The sequence below is a fragment of the Eleutherodactylus coqui genome, chromosome 9 (assembly GCF_035609145.1).
Source record: "Eleutherodactylus coqui strain aEleCoq1 chromosome 9, aEleCoq1.hap1, whole genome shotgun sequence".
In the NCBI taxonomy this organism is placed as follows: Eukaryota; Metazoa; Chordata; class Amphibia; order Anura; family Eleutherodactylidae; genus Eleutherodactylus; species Eleutherodactylus coqui.
This window is the reverse complement of record NC_089845.1, coordinates 63246834-63263115: the sequence shown is the minus strand read 5'-3', so window position 1 is coordinate 63263115 and position 16282 is coordinate 63246834. Positions and strand designations below refer to the sequence as shown.

The following is a 16282-nucleotide window of genomic DNA, read 5'->3' as shown; positions in this document are numbered from 1 at the left end:
TGTAAACCCATTCACCTTACCCAGGTTTGCCCTTCCTGAGTTGACTAAATATAGTTTTGTAAATCTAAGCATTTAGGTACAGATTACCTGGTGTCCTAGACTCTGTCCATTAAGTAGGCCTCACGTAGGGCTCTTTTCACATACCATTTTTAGGATCCAAAACTGGTTCCATCCTCAATGCACAACACTGCATGAGAATAGAAACCAGGCCAGAATCATAGGGAAGAATAGGTGAGATGCAGACCTCTATGGTCTCCAACTGACATAGTTTCCATCCCTGTCAGGCTTTTACACTAAATAGAAAAGCACCGTGCTCGGTGCATTAAAGAAAAACATCACTTGGCCAGGCGAATCCAGATGAATCATGGAAGTCATGTAAGACCCATCCAAATTGTCTTCTGAACCATCCATTTAGTGTATGGAGTTCGGAAGTATGTCCCGGCCTGGCTGCAGGTCTCTGGGCCAGAAATCGGAGCATCATCCGTGCGTATGATACTCTGAGCTCGGGTCCAAAGACCTACGGTCAGGCCGTGACTTGCTTCCGAACTCCATACACTAAACGGATGGTTCAGAAGACGGTGTGGACGGCCTCTAATCATCAAAAACTGGTTTGTGAGATTTCACTTATGCAATTGATTAAAATATGATGGATATGGAAATCTAAGCATACAAAGATGGGATTGCTCATGTGACCTCCAGCAATACAAAACACATTGCTTTTTGCGAAAATGCCATCTGAATATATAAATAGATTTTGCAACATTGCAAAACTATGGAAGGTGTCCTTGCAAATAGAGTCCGCTATTATAAATATTTATACAAAATACCAAGTAGATTTGGAATGAACAACACAACCTTACTAAGTGGAAATAACCAAGGCAAATGCAATGTCCCATTAATGTTTTGCAAAGATGAAATCATTAACTTTAACCCCTTAGTGCCAAAGCCTGTTTGCGCCTTAGTGACGGAGCTAAATTTTGGAAATCTGACGTGTCAATCTGACATAGAATAACTTCGTAAAGCTTTTACATACCCAAGTGATTCTGACATTGTTTTTTCACCACATATTGTACTTCATTTAGATGGTAAAACTAGAGCGATAGAATTTATGCATATTTATTTAAAGCGCCAAAATGGGGAAATTTTGAAAAAAATTATTTTTTCACATTTTCAATTACAATATCTGAAATATGTGCAAACATACTGTACACATTTTTGATACGATATATACTTCCATCTGTTTACTTTATTCTGGATGCACATTTAATAAACTTTTTTTAACCATTTAGGAGCCGTACAAATTTAACATTGATTAACATTTTGAGGAACACTTTGTTTTCCTGCACCAAGCCAAGATTACGAAGGCTCATAGGTGTCAAAATGATAGATACCCCCTCAAATGACCCCATTTTAAAAACTACACCCCTTCATGTAATCACTGAGGGGGCTCATGAGTATTTTGACGCCACAGTTTTTTTTTCAGGAATTAATGCAATTTAGAGGAGAAAAAATAAAATGCCATATTTTTGCACATGTCATTTTAAAGGCATGAAATTGAGGATTTACAACCAAAATAGATACCCCTGTTTGTCCCACTGTGGCCATAATATTATGTCTGTATGCAAAACGGGGCCCAAAATGAAAAGAGCAGCCAGTGGCTTTCAGAACAGAAATTTTGCTTGAAGGCATTTTAGGGCCCATAGCACACTTGTAGAGCCCCAAAACAATAGAGAACTCCCACAAATGACCCCATTTTGAAAACTAGACCCCTTAACAAAATAATGTAAGGGTGTACTGTGTATTTTTTCCCACAGTTTTTGAATAAATCTAAGCACAGCAGTAGGAAAAAATTACGATTTTTATTTTTTGGGCAATTGCGTCAATTTAAAAACAGTGTTTTTTTGTACAACACACATATGAATGAAGACTTTCACATCGAAATGGATCCCACTGTTTGTTCCGTGTTCAGAAACATACCCATTGTGGTCCTAATCTACTTACAAGACACATGGCTAAGCCTATAATGGAGGGAACACCCGTTGGATTTTAGGGCACAACTGAATAAATTCCAGGCCCCATGACTCACTTCTGCGGAACAAAAATTGACCCCCCCCTTCCACGCCCTTTTTGGTGTCCCCTAAGTCCCCTAAAAGTAATAATGGATACCGGCAATCACAGACAGGAGATGTCATGAGGACCGGTCACCACGGGACATGACGGAGGACCAGGTTTAGTAATCTCAGCTGCCCTGATAGGTCCGATCCATCAGGGCAGCTGAATCTTTAACTTTTTATTGAGTTCATTGCGATTGGCGCTATCCATTGGATTGCCGAGGGGCTCCCTGCGGCCCCCCATGACAGCTCCATGTTGTCGGCTACCTCTGGTAACTGACAGCATGTAGCTGTCATATCCAGAGCCCACGTGGCTTTAATCCTCAGGGAATACATGTTTTTACGTCCCTGAGGATTAAAGCCCACTTAGGCAGGGCGTAAAAAGGCAATGGGGCCGTCACTAAGGGGTTAAGGCCTCCTTCCCACAGATGCACTGGTACAGCTACACCCCTTTTTAGTGCTGCACTAAACGCTGTACAACTCTTTCATTCATTTCAATGGGGCTGTTCACACTAGCGTCAAAATGCTGCGCTATGACAGCGATGCAGGTTCTATCTTTGGCCTTTTTTAGCCGTGCATCGCCCATTGAAATGAATGCTGAAAGCGCGGCGCAAATTGGTACCATGTTTTTGGCAGTGCCAAACACTAGCGCTAGCTGCACTACCAAAGAAATATATATCTATATTCACCTAGCTGGTACTGTCTGGATCCCCGCCGCTGCTCTCCGGAGCTCCATGCAGGCTGTTGGGCACTTGTCAAGCCATTCAATCAATGAATGGCTCTGATTGGTGCATCCGGCGCTGGCTGCGATTGGCTCACCCCGCTGACACTTAGCAAGCTCAGCCAATCAGAGCAGTTTGCTGGAGGCGGGTTCTTCAAAGCCTGTCACTGGCAAAAGATCCTCTGTCAGCGCTGACAAGTGCTCGTAGCTCCGGAGCACAGCGGCATGGACCGGGACAGCTAGGTGAGTATTGATTTTATTTTTTTAGCATCCTTGGCTGCATTTTTAGCGCTGCTGAAACTGTTGAAAAACGCTGCGTTTCTGCAAACGCCTGTGTGAGGGAGGCCTTAGTATTGTGATATGTTAAGATCAAAACAAGTAAGGAAGAAGGGCTGCTCCTTAGCAAACTGTGAACAAACGTGACACTTCTAAGCAAAAATCCATTGAAGCAAATAACACAATCAAGATACAAATTCTGCACATGAAGGTTATTACAGCCTTTGTACAAGAAATATCACATACGGATAAAATGTGCACATTTCACACTATGACATTTAAAACAGCACGGCTTAAAGTTATTTCACCTAAAATAAAACTTCATACGGAGATCTTACCCACAAGATAATTTACATCTTGTTGTAGGAAAGACATCCTCAGGCTGCGGTCACATGGGGCGTAAATCCTGTGGAAGGACCGCATCATGTCCGCACGAAATACAGCGAGATTTCCGCTTTGCCGCCTGTATTCTGTTGCGGCCATCTCTCCCTATAGAGAGGCCGCCAAGGAAATGGCGATACAATTGACACGCTGTGGCTTTGAATTCTGCACATCATATAAATTTCAGGGCAGCTTGGATGCAACAGCTTCTCCACAGTGTGTGGACGAGATTTTTGCAAATCTCATCCACTTTGCTGGTTAGTCTCAGACTTAAGATTTCTGTGCAGAAAGTCTGTACGGAAATTTTACGGTAATTCCGCCCCGTGTGAACCAAGCCTTAGCGTCCTCTTAGATGAGCTGATTTATCTTGTGAACACGTTGGAGCTCTACGTCTTGGTCTTACGTCCTACCACCCCTGTAGACCTATGTCCATCATCTCCCCCACTGCCATTTATTTTAATGTTTTGGACATGTGTGTGTCGGTTTCAATTGTATTTCCATTTCCCATTGCCTTCCACTCTGAGATCTTTGTGAGCTATACATTTTATTACCCGTTTTATTGTATTATCCTAATATTTAATGTTTGATGTACTTGCTATTTTGCTTCTATGCGCTTTTTACCTTTTGATCTGCTGCATTATTTCTCATATTTATTGTAATCAATTCAGGTCACATTAGTTTTATTACGTATTCCTAATGGCTTTTGTATTATTTAAGGCCACCACAATGTTTCACTTAGGCCGGTTTGACATCCATGTTGGAACCCCTGGTTGGAGGTTCCGTGTAGAGTCCAAACAAAAGTCCAAACAAACCCCATTATAGGTAATGGGGTTCATTATGTTCCGTCCTGAGTGGAGCAGGAAAGCGGAACCCTGGGCGCAGGTGTGAAACCAGCCTTATTTTTGCTGAATTTGATTTTATTGTTTTGATTTATTATTTTGTTATTGAACTGGATACTCACTTTTATTTTAGTATTTTTTTTAATTTTATATCCCCCCCTCCTTTAACGTTTTACTACACACTTTTTATTTTGTAATTGCTCTACCCATTTTCTTGTATGTTAGTACCCCCCAGCATTACTGATGAAGGGGGTCACCCTGAAACGCGTACTACTGCTGGTTTAATTGGCTAAATAAAAGAGAAGTTGGATGCTTTATCCCATTGCCTTACAACTTTTTACTGCAGAGTTGCGCCAACACACCAGTTCTTTCAACTTTTATATGGTATCATGTGAAGCCTGTCCTTCATAACAGAGACACCAAAACAGATCTCAGGAGGTATTGGGAGGGGGGCTTTGCTTGCTGTTGTCTTATGCTGAATATAGATGTCTACAGAGAGGAAAAGGGTCAGGTGGGAGCTGCAGGAGGCTGATCGAGTCAAACAAAATATGCTACTGTAGCTGTTTATTGTCCCTATTGGATGGCAGCATTCCTGCAAATCAGTGTTCAACCCTTTAGGCAGGTCTTTATAACATTGATTGGGAATTGAAAACCAAGCCAGAATCCATACACTTACAGATGTTTTGAGGTTTTAGTCTCTCATCAGTTTGCAGTAAGATCCTGGTTTGGCTAGTGAGAGGCCTATGACATAGGTCTGGAGAGGTATCATCTTTCCTTAAGGAGAGTGCGTAATGTTAGGGACTCTGAGTGTTGACCCACTGTGCTAACCAACCAGTCTGGCTTTTGGACCAGACCTGGTGTGGCTGGCAGCTGACCCCAGTTGCAAGGGAAACTCAGATGGGGAATCTTGCCCTCAGCTAATAAGGAAGATGGCAAGACCCCTGCCTAAAAGCAGGGTAGGCGTCCTGATAAGAACGGCCCTACTGTCTTCACCTCTGAGCTAACTATCCCTGTCAAAACACAGGATCGAAGAACTGAACGTAGGGCACACAGAACAGGACTGACTTACAACAGAGATGTGAATGATCCACACACTGGAAGGAAATTGACAAATGCACACAGGCAAAAGTACAAGGCAAAGAACATACAGAATAAACAGATACAAGAACAGGATTAAACAGACAGGCGACCTACATATGCTGAGTGTCTGAGACAAACACACATCGATACTGAGGCAATGAGAGAGGATTCCAAGCTGCCTTAAATAGGAAGATTATTGCTGTTTAGGCTGCAGCTGTGCTGTGAGCACTGAGCAGGGTTAACTAGTGCGGTGCTGATTGAAAGTAGTAGAAACAGGTGCATTGATAAAGAAGGAGCAGAGTGACGCCCAAGTTCGCCCGGAACAGCAAGAGGGCAGCAGACACGGGTAGCCGACTTAACACCTAGAAGATGACTGAGGAGACTTATAAGGCCATCCATGCTCCTCTGGGAAATATATGCAAATATGGATGATGGAACAATACCTCAGCAGCGACACCTATTGGATGGCAGCATTTCTGCAAATCAATGTCTGACCCTTTATACAGGTCTTCATAACAATGTTTGGGAATTGAAAACCTCGCACACCTTCTAGGTGCTCTCCTTAAGGACCCTGCTGCATGCTCCCTGGGGCACGCAGGAGAAGACACCCGTGTAAGAGAGCCCTTATGGAAATGCTACGACACAACATTCCATGGTTCATGGTTGAAGCCTCACAAAAAGCAGAAGAACATTGGAGACAATCAGAATAAGCATACACATTACATAGAATGGGCAGATGGTTGAACAATCATTTGTTGAAGATTTGTTTTGCAGATGTAGCCGCACACATTTTAGTCCATATTGGCCTTCACAGTTGTTCAAACTGGCGATACACAGTATAATATAATAATACCAGGCGACGGGCAAAGAAAGATTGCTCAGAAATGAAAGATCTTCTGTGAAATTTGTGAGAACAAAAGATCTTCTTTTCCGACAGTCTGACAAAAATTCCAAATGCCGCGGACTTCTTTCCAGATGATGACTGTCTCATGAGTCACCTAAAACAATAGTTCATTGTAGTATTTCACCCAATCTACTATCATTTTGGCTGAAATTGTCCATTTTCATCAACTTTAGTCTAATGCATACGAGCACCATGAGATTTCTAGAGCACTGAAGATAAATATATAGTTTGTTTAGTTACACAACCCCTTTAAACTTACCATAGATATAATATGGATCTGGGTTGTCCGACATTACTTCGAAGGGCCCATGCATGTGGCTGTACCATCAGGCCATGTCCTGTCTGTATATTGGATGGACAGCATATGGCCCCATAGTCTACCAGGAGATTTCTGTGCGAACACCAATTGCTGTCCGTCCTCTTTTGGGTGTTCTCCCGGATGAGAATAGAGCTTGCAATGTGCAGAGTCCGGAGATCAGACAGCACATAGATGGGTGTCCGCTGTGGAAATCTGCTCATTGGATGGCAAATAAAACCCTACTTATTCGTGTTTTTTCTTACGTTCGATTTGATGTTTAATGAGGATTTGAAATGAACAAAAAATAGCACCAATAAAAAAAACAAACACTACAGGCTTAAACAGATGAGTGTGAAAATCAAGGCTGCATAACGGGACGAAATGAAGCCATTGATTGCAATGGTTATGTTTCCACTATTGGGATTCTCGTGCGTTAATACTACGTACGAGAAAGATAGGGCATGACCTATCTTACCACTTTTTAGTTTTCAAACCCAGGCAGAGTTTGAATGGACTGGAAAAAAAAAACCACCCACACATCTGCGCATTGGGCGATGCATATTTGCACGCGCATATGCATGTTTTAGCCCCACTTCACACAAGCATATGCGTATTTGCGCGTATCTGAGCATCGTTCATTCCATATTTACGGAGCTTTTTTCTGCGTGCATTACCGTACTTTATTGTATTTTTTGTACAATAGCTAATTATTCTAGTGAGTTCCAGTTGCTTTTTTCTCCTGCGCAATTACGCAGTGTTTCACGCATCTCCTAGCGTATTGCGTGTGCATTCCCATTGACTTCTATGTAGACTTTGGGTGCGCATATGCGAAAATAGAATAGGCTGCATTTTTTTTGCATGATGGGAATGCGCAGGAAAATACGCATATGTGAATAAACAAAAGTCTGGTAATTAAAAAGAAATTACCCTTCGTGTCCGTGGCAAGCTACCTTACTGAATGCAGGGAATTCCAGCTGAAAGCATTGAGCGCCTATCCACTGGGGACACATGTTAGCATATAAAGCACCCATGGAAGCACAAAATCGTAAATTGAAATAACAACTAAAAAGAAAAGCCGTGAGTTACATGTAGGCACCGTGCAGCAGGTGCCATCCTCTTACTGTGCGTCTCATCCGGTGCTCACAGCTTATCACAGACTGGATGTGAGTATTAATCATGTCTGACAATGTGCATACGCTAAGATTAAGTCAACAACGAGTAACGCAGGAAGTGTAAATGTCACATGCTCGGCAAACAAAGGTGTAACGAGAGAGAAGTGTCACCGCACGAAAAGCAGAAGTGAGCCACAGGCAGCCTGCAGCCGGCTCATACATTGTACTTCTAAGCCCATTTAAGTGCAAGCAAATAAAGAGCGTACTGTGGTTGGAGTAAAGAACAAGACCAGAGCACATCCGACATGTACAGAATGTGGGCTGGACTTTGTAACAGACTTAATTCTGCACCTCAACATGAAAAGATAAACTATGGATATGAAGGAAAATATAAAAATAGTTCAAAAGCATTAAAAAAAATTAAACTTTTCTAGAACATCAATGTCTCTCCAACAGCACTGGAATTACATAGTGATAGGAAACTTGTGTGGAGGCCGGGGGATTATAGGGAAGCTGTGAGTCTTTCCATTTTGTGCAACCAAATTCCATTACATGACTTGTTATTTGACAAATATTTCTGTAACGGAAAGGCTGTACATTACGTACGACTCGCTAGATGAGTTGTTCAATATGTAAGCAATCCTTAGAAAAAAAAGGAACATGTAAAAGGTCACCGGGGGTCAGTGTGGAAGAGCTGCTCCGACCCTGTGTAGTGGACGGGGCTCGTAATTGCAAGCATAGTCTCATTGAAATCAATGGGATCCCAGCCTGCAATTATAAGTTCAGTTCCCATTGATTTTAAAGCGAGCTGCACCTGCAATTCTGAGTGCCAGACGCTACATAAGTTTCGGAGCAGTGCTTCTACTCCAACCCCGATGCATCCTGGCAGGCGCAGCCTGGATAAACCCTTTAAAACCCTAACCTAAAGGCTACAACATAAAACTCCAGTCCAGTAAAAGTCAGTCACCTAGGTATGTTCTGTATAAAAAAAAGATCAGGTAATGAACATGCACCCAAGTTCCAATGGCTCCCCACTAGAGATGAGCGAGTATACTCGCTAAAGGCAATTGCTCGAGCGAGCATTGCCTTTAGCGAGTATCTCCCCGCTCGAGACGGAAGGTTCGGGTGCCGGCAGCGGGCAGGGAGCTGCGGGGGAGAGTGGGGCAGAACGGAGGGGAGATCTCTCTCTCCCTCTCTCCCCCCCGCTCCCTCCTGCTGACTGCCGCTACTCACCGCTCCCCCGCGCCGACACCCGAACCTTCTGTCTCGAGCGGGGAGATACTCGCTAAAGGCAATGCTCGCTCGAGCAATTGCCTTTAGCGAGTATACTCGCTCATCTCTACTCCCCACCAATTTACATTCTAGTAACAATGATATGCAATACAGGCACATGTCTGCCACAGCCAATTACTGGCCTCAGTAGTCACATGCTGTACTTACTGCAATCACCACTACGACCATTTTATACAATGAATTAAATAATGAAAAGGAACACAGTACTCCCACCATAGAAGCAGCTGCAAGAAGCCAGAATTGTATAATCTCTTTATTCTGGAGATTTGGAGCTCTGTAATTGGAAACTGAAGCTTCATCTGCTGCAAAGATATTGAAATTCAGCCTCACGGGCTGCTGAACCTGACAATAACATTTTGTTAAAAAAATGGACATTTATATTAAAGGGGTCGTCCCACAAAAGCATTGTTTATAGCTAAATGCATCCTGTAATTACAAACATCTATGTATCTACAAAAAATTTTTCTACCCCCAGATATTCCAGGACTAATGTTAGAATAGCGCCACCTCAGTAATTGTTCTACAGTGGTCACACATGCTCAGTCTTTCTTCTGTCTCTGCTCCACTGGGTATATGGAGGGATCCCTGGTGTGTTCAGCGGCTGCTTCTGAAGTTGCTGCGCCTTCTCTGACGTCAGAAGTGATGCTGAGCAAGTGATGAGAGTGAGGCAGCATTACTGCAGAGCACTAAGTAGATGTGACCACCTTGGTACTTTTCTTGAGATGGACTGGACACATAAAGGTTCTTCAACAGAAACAGCAGGTGGCGCTATCATAACAGTCCTGGAATAGCTGAAGCTATAAACATTTTTTTAATAAGTGTAAATACAAAATTCTGTTTTAGAATTATGTCTTAATGTAACTTGAAACATTATAGGACAACCCCTTCAAGCCCTACATTACCTGTGTACAGTTGGCCATTTCACAAAACCCTCAACATCACTTCCCAACTGCAGGGTTTCTGACTAAGAATTAGGCCTCATTCAGACGAGCGCTGTTTTCGCGCTGTTAGCAGTGCACAGAACACGCTTCTAATAGGAACCAATAGGTTCCTATGGAAGCGTTCACATGAGAAAATGTTGGGCGCACTGAATCAGCGCGTCTAACAAAGATAGGACATGCGAGTGCAAACTCACATGTCGACTCCGAGGTACACACAAAGATAGGACATGTCCTATCTTTGCTGCGTGCTTTCCATAGGCTCCTATGGGAGCCTTGAAAGCACGCAGCACGCACCTCGGATCGTGTGAATGGCCTACTTCAAGTAGCTTGACGTAGCCCATTCATACGATCTTTACAACACTATAGCCGCAATCTTTTCTATAGTGCGCGAAAACAGCGCTCGTCTGAACATGCCCTTAGTTATGGAGACAAAATGCATATTGCAGAGACTATCCCAACTGGAGAACTCCAACCTAGAATGAAGCAGCCATTAAAATAAGTAGTGGGTTTACCTCCTTCAGCCTTGGCAATAAACTGAAATTACAAAAGGGATTGCCTGTAGCCATTGGCCATTCACTGTAAATGTAGTATTACATCTTAGCGAATTATACTTTTGTTGCATTGAGTCTTCAAGACTGCTTTTCGCAGAAGGAGAGACCTCTTACTAAAAGAATGGTGAGCAGTTCCTCATTCTGGATCATGGAGAGGAGCCCCAAGCATGGATTCCTCTCTATGATCTCCACATATATAATAGGGCATATGGACAGAGGCGGTTTTCATATGGCAATCCTTTTAAAAATTTCAATGACCAATTACCTGTCAGAAAACCAAATGCAAAAATTAATTGTTTTAATTAATTGCTTTCAAAAGGTTATGGGTTAGTAGCTATTGTCTGATGAAATATTGTGACTGACAGCGAGAAGAATAGTCAGAATTGTTTATGTTTTGGTCATAACTTCTTACATGTTTAGACAATAGCTAAGCAAATACTATAAACTGTTCACTGATATTAAGAAAAGAGATCTTGAAGAAGAACTTCATCTTAGATTACCTTTGCTGAAAGATCATCAGTCTGCTCTCTTCTCCCAACATGGTTCCCCATGGTGCAATACCAAGTGCTTCAAATCCTAAATTGGGAAGAAGTATTGTGATATTAGAATAGTATACAAATGTATAAATGTATTACCGCTTTCTATCTTTCCCATCTCCAGTTATGCACACTTACTCAGTTAACTCCTGACAATCCAGATTTGGTCAGATTTATGAAGCTCTTGGCATCCCCAAAGCTTCATTTACCGGAATTTCACGGTTCCATAGAAACTCCCCGTTTTCCTCCCACAAGCTGAAGAAGTACTCATCTTATCAGCACTATTACGAACCTATTTTTTATGACCAGCACAAAAATTACTGAAAGCAGTCATACTCACTAACGCAAGGGTCCAAGAGCAAGTATAAGTGCAGGATCATGGATCATGGCCAGCACAGAATTATGCATCATGGCCAGCACAGATCCACAGGCTTTAGCTGCTGCCTGGAAAGGGAACGGGTTACTATTCTCTCATCCCTAATTTCACTGGGTGGCAAGGGATATAAAAAAAACTAAATGGTCACTTGTAACGCCCTCTCGTTTCCTAATAAGCCCATGTACCTCTGCAACTAGGAACCAAATGTATGTCTTGTCATAGGCTAATGAGCAAAGAAGGGTAATCTAGTCGAGAAAAGTTACTCTGATTCATGAAATGGCAAAACGCGATTTCCTGCCAACGAGTGGAAATTGATTGCGATTTTCCACTCGCAGGGGAGAAATCGCAGCATGCTGCGATTTTGTGCAGGCTAAGTACGACCAGCTTCCATTGTAGTCAATGGAAGCCATCCGTCCCGCGGCCATTCTTCAATATTATTGCAGAATGATACGGCTCCCGCGTCCATCTCCATAACAACGGCGTGGTGTCCTCTGTACTGCGCATGTGCACCGGCACGCCAACTGCACATCTGCAGCAGAGTAGAGAAGACAGCAGAGAATTAAGCTGGGGTCACCAGCCGAGCACCGGGTCGAACTCCCCCCGCGGGAATCCTGCATGCGGGGTCCGATCCACCCGTGTGCAGGTGGCCTAATTTGTAGTCAAGACATAAATTAAGACCCCATGTAAATTTTGGAGATCCTGCTTTTAAAACATGGATTTAGTTAAAGTCATCACTAATATTCACTGCAGTATACCTATGCGAGATACTGAAAGCGAGCCGTTGCCGTCAGGAGCGTGCGGGTTATACTCTAGATGCTGGGGACGTTCAATGATAACTTGTTCAAGGACAAAAGCTTGCTGGCTCCAGTAATTCTTCACATGACTCTACTTTGGATTTTGTTTCATAAGCTCTCTGTATGAATTTCTCTTGATATCAGCAGTTTTCCCATGTCCGCAGTAATAAAGTGTTGCTTTTACTGCATCACATGTTGACCGCTACACTGTAGACATTCAGCTCAAGATCAAACATGTTGTATTGGACCAGATACAGTGCGAGTGACCCAATAAAGTACAGGAATCCACAGGATAACTGCACCAAGCGTTGCGTTTTTTGTTATGGATTTCAGTGTGGAAATGCAGAAGTGACAATCCACAGCGAACAAAGGACGTGCTGCACATTTAAAATCTGCACTACATGTCAAGTTCCGTGTGGGTTTCGTACGGCTGTTCTCCACAGCGTGTCGATGAGCGTTGTTTAAACCCCATCCATTGTGGGGCTGCTGTAAGGAAGATCAGCAATATGTATGACCCGAATATACCCTACGGCCACTCGCACACATGACATCAGCAAAACGCCGCAATTATAAGCCGCGATACTTAGCAACGTTTTCAAACACTAGTTGCCAGGCTACATATATATATATATATATATATATATATATATATATATATATATATATAAATTTGTGTTATTTGTCTGTATATATCCTTTATTGATGTCTATTTGGAATAAATGACTGAAAACTACCTGCATCGATTGAAGCGATCTTCTAGACTAGGGGAACCTGGTGGACTCGAAGTCCCCCCTGTGAAGCAAGTCCTTCCGTTTACCACATTTATAGCACTCAGTAGCGCTGGAATCTTTTTTTCACTTTACGATTATTATATCCTCTATGACTCAGGTTGCATAACGCCAGATACTTCCATTGACGCTCTCCCAGCCATTTACATCTGATGGGATACATGCTCATGGTACCCACTGAAGGCCAACCCGGACCATAGATGTGGAGTCCTGTCACTAGACCCCACGCCGGGCGAGTCCTCCTACAGGTTATATATATCCCTGTATCTCTCTTATTTTGTATTCTCCATTTCCATTGGAGCGCAGACACTACTACAATATATCCTTCCTCTTTACAAGTCATTGGTCAGACCACACATGGAATATTATGGACAGTTGTGGGCACCAGTTCTCAAGAAGGAAATATTAGAGCTTGAGCGGGTACAACTAAGTTAATAAATAGAATGGATGGACTACAATACCCAGAGAGGTTATCAAAATTTGGGTTATATATTTTAGAAAAACAGATGGTTGAGGGGCGACCTAATGTAAACCTTGTATAAATATATCAGGGGGCAATACAGAGATCTCTCCCATCATCTAGTTATACCCAGGACTGTGACTGTAACAAGGGGGCGCCCTCTACGTCTATAGGAAAGAAGGTTTCTGCACCAACTTAGAAGGGAGTTCTTTACTGTAAGAGTAATAAGAGTATAGCACTACTTGTCTGTGGACTCGGTGATGGCAAACTTACTAAAAAAGTTTAAGAGGGGCCCGGACGCCTTTCTTGAGTGTGACAATATTACACGTTATAGTCACTGATTACTTCAGAAGGGTCGTGATCCAGGGATTATTCTGATTGTCAGACTCGTAGTCTGCATGCAAAAAATGTTTTTCCCTTAAATCATGAAAATTGGCTTTTACCTCATTGGGGTTTATGAGGTCAGCATTTAGGGGGTAAAAGGCTGAACTGGATGGACATATGTCTTTTTTCAGCCCTACATACGGTACTATGTTATAATAGTTCTATTTTGCTTATTGAATAAGGAAAAGTCCTAAGTTAATGGAAATTCTAGATAAAGCTACTTCATTCTGAAAGGCTCCTATTGCAGTAGAAATGATTAGGATTTTGTACTTTAGGAGTATAGAAAAAAAGGAGCCAACTACATTCTTCTATTCCTTTAAAATATGGTAGTTGAGCGGAAACCTTGTGAGCAGAGCGAAGTGGTCTGTGTTTCACATACAAAAGCCTATGGTTCTTTCTCAATGTTTTCAGCATTTAAGGCAGAACCCCAAGAGGGAAGCCCACAGTGTATACAGAGACGCTGTATGAATGCCCCGTAATCTCTGCAGATTGTATATACATCGACTCCGGCAATTTACTACTGCCAATCTTCTGTTCTGCCACCAGCACTTAGGCTGAAAAAAGCAAAGACATTTCGCAAATAATTTCTACAAAATTCTTTGCTTTAAATTAAAAAGCAGGATGTATCTGGGCATTACTTTAACATCAAGATGGACCTACCGGGAGCGATAGAGTAGCTGCACAGTAATCTGCTATAGCATGAGCAGTGGCCACGGGTAAAGTGCAATGATGGAGGGAGATGTTCGCTTTCACATCCTAGCGTGTTCTATTTTTGTGCGAATTCTGCTTGAAAGGCTTCCATTAAAGGTAATGGAAGCTGTTTAACCCACAATGATAGGCCACGGGTAACCGCATCATCGCCTAGCAATGGCGAAGGAAATACAGAGACCATATATGACGGATATCTTCTGCTGCAAATCCACAGCAAAATCTGCAAATTTTACATGCAAATTTCACTCTTTACATTACAAAAAAGATTAAAATTTGCCGTGAATATCTGCAGCATTCCCCCAATATAATGAGGAGAGTTTGGATTTGAAAATCCATGGTCTGCTCTGAATTTTTTTTTCTGATATAGTTGCTCAACTACAAAGGAAATCAAATTGGTTAAGTTTCGTATTCCTTGGGTCACTCATCATTCATAATGGCAGCTCAACAGGTAAGATAAGGTGTTGAATAGCACTAGGGCGTAAGGCCGTGGTGCGCATGGATCCAATTTGGAAGTTCATGGTTGTCTCAGCCACCGTCAAACAAAGGGTAATCACAGCCATCATCTTGCCGATTTCAACATATGGCTGTGAGACGCGGACATTGAGGATAGCAGGCAGAAGAAGAAATGACGCTGTGGTGTTGGAGAAAACTTCTACGAATCTACTAGACTGATGGGGTGACCAACAAAGCTGCCCTGGACCGTATCAATCCAGAGGTGTCCCTGGGAGGTAAGATCACTAGACAGAGACTGACGCACTTTGGACACATGATGAAGGCGAATTCACTGGAAAGAGAGATGCTACTGGAATGGACAGTGGTAGAAGGAAACAGGAAAGACAAAAGACACGTTGGCTGGACACCATCAAGAAGGACATAGCAATGGAAGTTGAATGGGCAGTTGAAAGCAGCTATAGAGGATAGATAAGCATTGAGAGGACTGTCCTACAGAGTATCAAAGAGTCGTACCCGATAGAATTGGAATATTTGGACAGATCCCAACCCAACGTATTGTACATTGTCATGGAATTTCAGTAAGGAGTTCTGAAGGCCTCATACACGTGGCCATATCTGGGATTCATGTGACACATTTTGAATAGATCATCCATAGGAATGTATACTGTACCTCGGAGGATCTGCTTTTACTACACACAATCACACATTACTGCTCATAGATTTCATGAAAAAGTAGTATTAGAATTATAGAGTTATTTCTAGCGGAGAATATAGTGCTTTATGGCGGCAAACAGAGTGTGTAGAAACACCACGTGCCGCCGCGCAGCGATGCTGGCTTTTTCAAACAAAACGATATTTTAAAGCAAGAAGAAAAGGTACAAATTACCATAAACAGCACAGATCTGACTTTGCAGTGATGCACGGCTACACAGGGATCTAATGAAGTTTACAGTCCATCTTAAAAACTGTCAAAAAAAAATAAAACGTTTCCGAGGATTAAACGATTTCTGGCTTCTGAAGTTCCCTGCGAATTCTGAGGAATTTCTTGGCAAATGACAGTATTTTGGGTAACGATGTTAATTAAGTAAAGCATTTTTGATCAACCACCTTTTTAAGGTCACCGACAACAGAACGGCAGGTCTTCCTGCCCACTCGGCTGAAAGCAGTATAAAGGAGCAGCGCCTATAAGCATGAAATAACTGTAACGCTGCGCATCAAAGCAGCCCGTTATGGCATCTATCACATTCCAGACGGCTGTCAATAAGCTATGCAA

The 16282-nt window shown here is 42.5% G+C and overlaps 1 protein-coding gene across 3 annotated transcripts in view; it reads right to left on the bottom strand.

The window, feature by feature from the left end:
* Nucleotides 1–16282, bottom strand: part of MBP (myelin basic protein) — a 183434-nt gene that overhangs the window by 141850 nt on the left and 25302 nt on the right. For all 3 annotated transcript variants that reach the window (XM_066579476.1, XM_066579475.1, XM_066579474.1), the window contains exon 2: nucleotides 11008–11083. In XM_066579476.1, coding sequence (XP_066435573.1) covers nucleotides 11008–11058 — 51 coding nt within the window. In that variant the 5' untranslated portion in view covers nucleotides 11059–11083. The remainder of the gene's footprint in view (nucleotides 1–11007; nucleotides 11084–16282) is intronic.